The sequence below is a fragment of the Coregonus lavaretus genome (assembly GCF_964263955.1).
Source record: "Coregonus lavaretus genome assembly, chromosome: 7".
Classification (NCBI taxonomy): Eukaryota; Metazoa; Chordata; class Actinopteri; order Salmoniformes; family Salmonidae; genus Coregonus; species Coregonus lavaretus.
This window is the reverse complement of record NC_139994.1, coordinates 23,621,813-23,631,424: the sequence shown is the minus strand read 5'-3', so window position 1 is coordinate 23,631,424 and position 9,612 is coordinate 23,621,813. Positions and strand designations below refer to the sequence as shown.

Genomic DNA, 9,612 nt, shown 5'->3' with positions numbered 1-9,612 from the left:
AGAGACTTGTCCCGAAGCCACTCCTGCGTTGTCTTGGCTGTGTGCTTAATGTCATTGTCCTGTTGGAAGGTGAACCTTCACCCCAGTCTGAGGTCCTGAGCGCTCTGGAGCAGGTTTTCATCAAGGATCTCTCTGTACTTTGCTCCGTTCACCTTTGCCTCGATCCTGACTAGTCTCCCAGTCCCTGCCGCTGAAAAGCATCTCCACAGCATGATGCTGCCACCACCATGCTTCACCGTAGGGATGGTGCCAGGTTTCCTCCAGACGTGACGCTTGGCATTCAGGCCAAATAGTTCAATCTTGGTTTCATCAGACCAGAGAATCTTGTTTCTCATGGTCTGAGAGTCTTTAGGTGCCTTTTGGCAAACTCCAAGCGGGCTGTCATGTGCCTTTTACTGAGGAGTGGCTTCCGTCTGGCCACTCTACCATAAAGGCCTGGTTGGTGGAGTGCTGCAGAGATGGTTGTCCTTCTGGAAGGTTCTCCCATCTCCACAGAGGAACTCTGGAGCTCTGTCAGAGTGACCATTGGGTTCTTGGTCACCTCCCTGACAAAGGCCCTTCTCCCCCGATTGCTCAGTTAGGCCGGGTGGCCAGCACTAGGAAGAGTCTTGGTGGTTCCAAACTTCTTCCATTTATGAACGATGGAGGCCACTGTGTTTTTGGGGCCCTTCAATGCTTCAGACATTTTTTGGTACCCTTCCCCAGATCTGTACCTCGACACAATCCTGTCTCGGAGCTCTATGGACAATTCCTTCAACCTCATGGATTGGTTTTTGCTCTGACATGCACTGTCAACTGTGGGACCTCATATAGACAGGTGTGTGCCTTTCCTAATCAATTACCACAGGTGGACACCAATCAAGTTGTAGAAACATCTCAAGGATGATCAATGGAAACAGGATGCACCTGAGCTCAATTTCGAGTCTCATAGCAAAGGGTCTGAATACTTACGTAAATAAGGTATTTCTGTTTTTTATATTTAATACATTTGCAAAAGTTTCTAATAACCTCTTTTCACTTTGTCATTATTGGGTTTTGTGTGTAGATTGCTGAGGATTTTTTTTTATTTAATCAATTTTAGAATAAGGCTGTAACGTAACAAAATGTGGAAACGGTAAAGGGGTCTGAATACTCTTCCTCATAGTTTTTTGACCAATTAAATAAGCTTAGAGAAATTTGATTCAAACAACTGGAGAAGATGGTGCTGCTTAAAATACAGTGCCTTTAGAAAATATTCACACCCCTTGACTTTTTCCAAATGTTGTGTTACAGCCTGAATTTAAAATGAATTAAATTGAGATTTGTTGTCAATGGCCTACACACAATACCCCATAATATCAAAGTGGAGTGATGTTCTCTGACATTTTTACAAATTAATTACAAATGAAAAGCTTTAGTCAATAAGTATTCTTCATTGTAAACAGAAGGCTAATATTAATGTTATGCATGCCAGTCTCTCTTGGATAAGAGTTAAGGAAAGACTGACAGTGTCACTTCTTGTTTTTATAAGAAACATTAATGTGTTGGAAATTGTTTGCATAGTCAATTTACACACAGCACTAATGCACACACTTACCCAACTAGACATGCCACCAGGGGGTCTTTTCATAGTCCACAGGTCCAGAACAAATTCAAGGAAACATACAGTATTATACAGAGCCATAAGTGCATGTAACTCCCTTCCATCTTATATAGCGCAAGTGAACAGCAAACCTGGTTTCAAAAAACAAATAAAGCAACACCTCACGGCACAACACCTCTCCTCCATGTGACTTACTTGGTGTGTGTATGTACTGACATGTATGTGTAACTGATAGATGTACACACACACACTACATGTTAATGTTTTTAAATGTATGTAAATTGTAAAATATTTTGTCTAATGTATTTTTCGTTATATATCTGATCCCAGTAAGACTAGCTGTCGCCATTGGCGTCGGCTAATGGGGAGCCTAATAAATCAAATCAGATAACTTGTTATGGCAAGCCTTAATAAGTTCAGGAGTAAAAGATTTGCTCAACAAGTCCCATAATAAAGTTTATTGGACTCACTCTGTGTGCAATAATAATGTTTAACATGATTTTTGAATGACTACCTCATCTCTGTACCCCACACATCTGTAAGGTCGAGCAGTGAATTTCAAACACAGATTCAACCACAAAGACCAGGGAGGTTTTCCAATGCCTCGCAAAGAAGGGCACCTACAAGCAAGCATTGAATAGCATGGTGAAGTTATTATTTACAATTTGGATGGTGTATCAATACACCCAGTCACTACAAAGATAAGCGTCCTTCCTAACTCAGTTGCCAGAGACGAAGGAAACCACTCAGGGATTTCACCATGAGGCCAATGGTGGCTTTAAAACAGTTACGGAGTTTAATGGCTGTGATAGGAGAAAACGGAGGTGGATCAAAAACACTGTACTTACTCCACAATACTAACCTAATTGACAGTGAAAAGAAGGAAGCTTGTACAGAATAAAAACATGCATCCTGTTTGCAATAAGGCACTAAAGTAAAACTGCAAAATATGTGGCTAATAATTTATGTTCTGAATACAAAGCGTTATGTTTGGGGCAAATCCAACTCAACACACCACTCTTCATATTTTCAGGCATGGTGGTGGCTGTATCATGTTATTGGTAGGGAGGGACAAGGGAGTTATTTATGATGTGAAAGAAAAGGAATAAAGCTACGCACAGGCAAAATCCTAGAGGAAAATCTGGTTCAGTCTGATTTCCAACAGACACTGGGAGACAAATTCACCTTTCAGCAGAACAATAACCTAAAACACATGGCCAAATATACACTGGAGTTGCTTACCAAGATCACATTGAATGTTCCCGAGTGGCATAGTTCTAGTTTTGACTTAAATCGGCTTGAAAATATATGGCAAGACTTGAAAATGGCTGTCTAGCAATGATCAACAACCAACTTGACAGAGCTTGAAGCTTGAAAAGAATAGTGTGCAAATATTGTACAATCCAGGTGTGGAAAGCTCTTAAAGACTTACCCAGAAAGGCTCACAGCTGTAATCGCTGCCAAAGGTGATTCTAACATGTATTGATTCAGAGGGTTGAATCTAATCGAGGTATACTGTATTAGTGTTTTATTTTTCATGTACACTACCGGTCAAAAGTTTTAGAACACCTACTCATTCAAGGGTTTCTCTTTATTTTTTACTATTTTCTACATTGTGGAATAATAGTGAAGACATCAAAACTATGAAATAACACATATGGAATCATGTAGTAACCAAAAAAGTGTTAAACAAATCAAAATATATTTTATATTTGAGATTCTTCAAATAGCCACCCTTTGCCTTGATGACAGCTTTGCACACTCTTGGCATTCTCTCAACCAGCTTGACCTGGAATGCTTTTCCAACAGTCTTGAAGGAGTTCCCACATATGCTGAGCACTTGTTGGCTGCTTTTCCTTCACTCTGCGGTCTAACTCATCCCAAAATATCTAAATTGGGTTGAGGTCGGGGGATTCGCTCATCGCCTTGACCATCCGGATCGATGGGCGTCTACGGGAACATAGAAGGGAGAGGAGGTCTGATTCCGGTCCCAATCGCTCACCCAAGGATCCCACCTTGCCCCCGAGGAATTCCAGAAGTTCCCGGCGTTTACGTCCCCGAGAGGATCCGAGCTTACCCGAGTTCCCCCGAGAGCCTCCGAGGTCTGCCGACTCGCCTTTTCAGAGCCGATGCAACTCGGCAGAGCTAGGCTGTCTCCGGGCGAACGATTAGGCAGACTTAACATCCAAAGTTGTCTGTATTGCGGAACTGCCGGTCATTATGTGTCCACCTGTCCTTTAAAGAGACCAGGCTCATCAGTAGGTACGAGTACTCTGTTGGGCCTTACGGATAATTTTTATTGTCCCCTTACTCACACCCCTCTCCATGCCATCCTTCTGTGGGGCGACCAGTCTAAATCTCTCCGGGTTCTCATTGACTCTGGGGCCGACGAGAGTTTCATGGATGCCACCCTGGTGTCTGAGCTGGGCATCCCCACTCAGCCCCTCTCCAGTCCCATAGACGTTAGAGCAGTGGATGGTGGCTCTATAGGCAGGGTCACCCACAATACTACTCCTATCCACCTGCGTGTGTCCGGGAACCACAGTGAGTCTATACAGTTTATGCTCATCGAGTCTCCTCAGGTTCCCTTGGTATTGGGGTTTTCGTGGCTCCAGTGCCACAATCCCCTTATCAACTGGACTGCTGGTACTATCGTGGGCTGGAGCCCGTTCTGCCACACCCATTGCCTGCCTCGGTGCAGCCTGCCCCGGGACGTCTTCCGCTGGGCTCGGAAGAAGCCTCGTACCAGGATCTCCGGGAGGTTTTCAGCAAGGCTCGGGCCACTTCGCTTCCTGTGCATCGACCCTATGACTGTGGGACCGACCTTCTCCCGGGCACTACACCACCCTGGGGAAGGCTGTATTCACTGTCGGGTCCGGAGACCAAGGCTATGGAGACATACATCGAGGACTCCCTGGCTGCAGGGGGTATCCCGTCCTTCTGCCTCCCCCGCCGGCGCAGGGTTCTTCTTTGTGGAGAAGAAGGACAAAAGCCTGCGACCGTGCATCGACTACCGGGGCCTCAATGACATCACGGTTAAGAACCGCTACCCGCTACCACTCATCGCCTCTGCTTTCGAGCCGCTCCAGAGGGCCACTATCTTTTCTAAGTTATACCTGCGGAACGCCTACCACCTGGTACGGATATGGGAAGGTGATGAGTGGAAGACAGCCTTCAACACTGCTAGCGGACACAATGAATACCTGGTGATGCCATTCAATTTGATCAATGCGCCTGCTGTGTTCCAGGCCCTGGTTAATGACGTTCTCCGGGATATGTTGAAACAGGTTCGTGTTCGTCCACCACTGTCGGCGTACCTTCTCAAAACCACCTCCAGGTATTGTCGACAGGAGGACCGCCACTGGGCCCCGGCTCCCCGCTATCATCTTGGGCAGAGGGTATGGCTGTCCACTCGGGATCTGCCCCTCCGGGTAGAGTCCCTCAAACTTTCCCCCCGCTTTATTTGCCCTTTCCCCATTTCCAAGATCCTTAGCCCCTCTGCTGTCTGTCTTCTGTTGGCCCGCACCCTCCGTATACATCCCATGTTTCATGTATCAATTATTTAACCTCTGTCTCACAGCCCTCTGTCTCCTCTTTCCAGGCCCACCCCTTCCCCCCGTCTCATCGACGGCCATCCGGCATACACGGTGAGGCGTCTCCTGAGTGTTCGACCTCGGGTAAGGGGATTCCAGTAACTGGTTGACTGGGAGGGTTATGGTCCAGAGGAGAGGTGCTGGGTCCCCGCTAGGAACATCCTGGACCCAGCCTTCATCGCCGGCACCCCGGTCAGCCAGGTATGCTCCCGGGTAGGATGCCGGGGGGGGTCTGTTGTTTCACCTGTCTTTGTGATTGTTTTTCCCCTTGCTCCTGTCTTTTTCAAGTTCCTGTTTTCTAGTTTTCCCGGTTTTGACCATTCTGCCTGCACTGAGCCTGAGCCTGCCTGCCGTTCTGTACCTTGTGACACTGCCCTGGATTACTGACCCTGACTGCCGTTCGGTACCTTTCGGACTCTGCTCTGGATTACTGACCTCTGCCTGCACTTGACCTGTTGCTTGCCTGCCGCTGTTGTTGTAATAAACTTTTGTTACTTTGAACTGTCTGCATCTGGGTCTTATCCTGAGGTCTGATACTCTTCTTCTTATTGGTGTCCTTTACTATTGGTTTATTTGCAGCAATTCGACCATGAAGGCCTGATTCACACAGTCTCCTCTGAACAGTTGATGTTGAGATCTGTCTGTTATTTGAACTCTGTGAAGCATTTATTTGGGCTGCAATTTCTGAGGCTGGTAACTCTAATTAACTTATCCTCTGCAGCGGCGGTAACTCTGGGTCTTCCATTCCTGTGGTGGTCCTCATGAGAGCCAGTTTCATCATAGCGCTTGATGATTTTTGCGACTGCACTTGAAGAAACTTTCAAAGTTCTTGACATTTTCTGGATTGACTGACCTTCATGTCTTAAAGTAATGATGGACTGTCGTTTCTCTTTGCTTATTTGAGCTGTTCTTGCCATAATATGGACTTGGATTTTTACCAAATAGGGCTATCTTCTGTATACCCCCATACCTTGTCACAACACAACTTATTGGCTCAAACGCATTAAGAAGGAAAGAAATTCCACAAATTAACTTTTAAGAAGGCACACCTGTTAATTGAAATGCATTCAAGGGACTACCTCATGAAGCTGGTTGAGAGAATGCCAAGAGTGTGCAAAGCTGTCATCAAGGCAAAGGGTGGCTATTTGAAGAATCTAAAAACTAAAATATATTTTGATTTGTTTAACACTTTTTGGGTTACTACATGATTCCATATGTGTTATTTCATAGTTTTGATGTCTTCCATTATTCTACAATGTAGAAAATAGTAAAAATAAAGAAAAACCCTTGAATGAGTAGGTGTACTAAAACTTTTAACTGGTAGTGTATTATATCTAAATAATAGCCAAATGTAACATAATTAAATATTCACACCTGGAATTTCTAAATAATTGGTATTATGTTCATTGACAAAATTAACCTATTGTAAATGCATTATAAGCCTATTGTAAATGCGTTATTTATGGTTACTTGCAGGCATACATTATATTCAATAGACGTTCTCGTAGGCTGCAGCCCATCTTCACATCGCCTTCTATGCCTCCTTTCTGCGACTCTAGCCTATACTCGTTCTCAGCGCGTGCCTGCAGTATCAGCAACTTGCCCGCATGCTGCACTGACTGACGCACTATCCCCATTTGTCTCTCCTCTCTATGCACGGCATTTCTCTTCTATCGCCCCCTTTTACTGCAATATAACCATGTGTCCTTACCATTAAACGTCATCATATTCACCATCAGCTTTATGACGAATAAAGACGTCGCTCAAACAGTTCAACTGCATTGCTCTGTAGGCTATGTTATCCCATCCCACTTTATACCCCATTCCTTTTGACGGACACATTCTCCTCCATCCTCTTAGTTGCATGAAAAAAGTGGGCAGTTCAAGATTTTATATTTGCCCTCACTGTCTCAAACTCCCTCTTTTCTCCCTGTCCTTTGCGGCCGGTCGGACGCACGCGTCCCATACCTGCATAGAGCTCCCAGTATTCTGGAGGACCGTCCGGTATCGAACGTCGCAATATCCCGCACGCACTGCACCAAGACGGAGCCGATACCGAAAATAATTCACATCCCTTCAACCAACAAATATTATAAAATCCAGGATTTCGCAACCATTAATCGAAATGTTTGTCAAAAGAATGCGGTAGGTGACGCTTTATTGATAATTTAGCCTAACAGTTTTGGCTCTGAAATTAGGACAAAAAGTTATAGTTGGCTATGTCAGAGTAAATATCTACCCATAGCCTGCACTTATGTGTGACATGTAGCTTTTCTTTCTTTCCTCTCATTAGTTTTCTCCCCCGGTGGTCCTGAATTTAGCCTACTCTTATTTACATGGGCTATAATAGGGCTACAAACAGGATTAGACCACTTAGGGTCGTATTTCTTTGAAGCTCACCTGCGCACTATCAGAAAAAAATAAAATATGTTAAGAACAATACCTTTCACGTTTCTATATTCTACAGTGACATTTGGCTGCGTAATTTGAACGTCTTTGCATCTGATTGAGGATAAATCAATTAGCATAACTTTTCATTCCACAATCTTAATGCAGTATGTTTTGACTGATACGTCTTTAACTTTGCTTTGTAGCTTAAAGTTTAAACCAACTATGGGCAGAAGGTGTCGCCTACAAAATAATGATGCTGATGAATGTGCGTTTTTATGTGGAAATTTGAGAGTTCTAATATGGTTTGTGGAACATCTTGCAAAGCTCTTTAGTGACATTAAGAAACGTACAGTAGACTTCTTCGCCCTTTTTCTAATGTAGAAACTTAAACATAATTAAACTCTATCTCTATACTATCCATCCATTAAAGCACAAAATAACTTTCCTTCACCACTTAATTTTTTGCTCAACTCTTCTAGTACAGTACCACTCCTAGCACTTCTCAGTTTAGACAGGGTCATGAATAGCATCTCTCTCACTGTCTTTTATTTTTAGTCTTTCTTTCTCTCTTACACTCTCTCTTGTCTCCTCCCTGCTACCTCTGTATTTCTTTTTTTCTCTCTCTCTCACTCCCCCCTCTCTAATGCAGTCTCTTAGTGGACATGTTGCCTTTGGCATCACAGGCTATAAGCCTCAGCCTCTGTCAGTGACATCAGACTTTAAAGGCCCAGTGCAGTCAAAAGTGTGATTTTCCTGTGTTTTATATTTATTTCCACTCTATGAAGTTGGAATAATGCTGTGAAATTGTGGAAATTATGACAATGCCCTTTTTGTGTAAGAGCTGTTTGAAAAGACTGCCTGAAATTTCAGCCTGCTTTGGTGGGATGGAGTTTTGGACTGCCTGGTGACATCATCAATAGACCAATAAGAGAGTTCCAAACCTCTCTGCCAATAACAGCTCATTTTCAGTTTTCCCCTCCCCACTCAGACCACTCCCAGAAAGTCCTATCAAAATTCTTGCTTGAGAAATAGCTCTTTGCTAAGAAGCTATTTTCGTTTATTTTTTACAATTTTAATTTAAAACAACATAGCATATATAGTAAATATAAATAGTAAATATCAACCGTGTTGATATTTCATTTTGATGGGAACTATATTCTGAGGAGAATTGTTGCTAACCCTCATGATGGGTATTCTTCTCCTCTCAATGCAACCCATCTGAAGAAGATCATTGCACATATATGATCTGACCCCCGCGACACTGCTTTGGCACTTTACTCTAGTGGCACCAATATGATTCTAGCTCATAACTACCAAACTATTATCAATATTGAATTTCAGGGCTCTTTTGAACCAACCTAATTTGCCAGACGTGGTTTAAAATGCTGGTGACAGAGTGGGCGTATATTACTTGTTATTATCGCTAGCTTATGTGCTTTGTGGCCACAAAGGTTGTTGTCCAGGGTACACATTAGAGTAGAACACCCACCCCCCCAAGCTATGTCTGGAGATGCGGTCTCGACAAACAAATGTTATTGCCACCATTGGTTGTGAAATTGAACTTTTGTAGAGTTCGTCAACCACTGGTAGGTAGTACAACTACAGTGAGGGAAAAAAGTATTTGATCTCCTGCTGATTTTGTACGTTTGCCCACTGACAAAGAAATGATCAGTCTATAATTTTAATGGTAGGTTTATTTGAACAGTGAGAGACAGAATAACAACAACAAAATCCAGAAAAACGCATGTCAAAAATGTTATAAATTGATTTGCATTTTAATGAGGGAAATAAGTATTTGACCCCCTCTCAATCAGAAAGATTTCTGGCTCCCAGGTGTCTTTTATACAGGTAACGAGCTGAGATTAGGAGCACACTCTTAAAGGGAGTGCTCCTAATCTCAGTTTGTTACCTGTATAATAGACACCTGTCCACAGAAGCAATCAATCAATCAGATTCCAAACTCTCCACCATGGCCAAGACCAAAGAGCTCTCCAAGGATGTCAGGGACAAGATTGTAGACCTACACAAGGCTGGAATGGGCTACAA

At 43.5% G+C, this 9,612-nt stretch overlaps 1 protein-coding gene across 1 annotated transcript in view; it reads left to right on the top strand.

Annotated features, from left to right (window-relative positions):
- Nucleotides 1-3,981: 3,981 nt before the first annotated feature.
- The window catches only part of LOC311132440 (brevican core protein-like), a gene marked incomplete at both ends in the record, with an annotated part of 30,774 nt that continues 25,143 nt past the window's right edge, over nt 3,982-9,612 (top strand). Inside the window, 3 exons of the mRNA XM_084165730.1 lie at nt 3,982-4,395; nt 4,831-4,980; nt 5,184-5,259. Of these exons, the coding sequence (XP_084021856.1) occupies nt 3,982-4,395; nt 4,831-4,980; nt 5,184-5,259 (640 nt within the window). The remainder of the gene's footprint in view (nt 4,396-4,830; nt 4,981-5,183; nt 5,260-9,612) is intronic.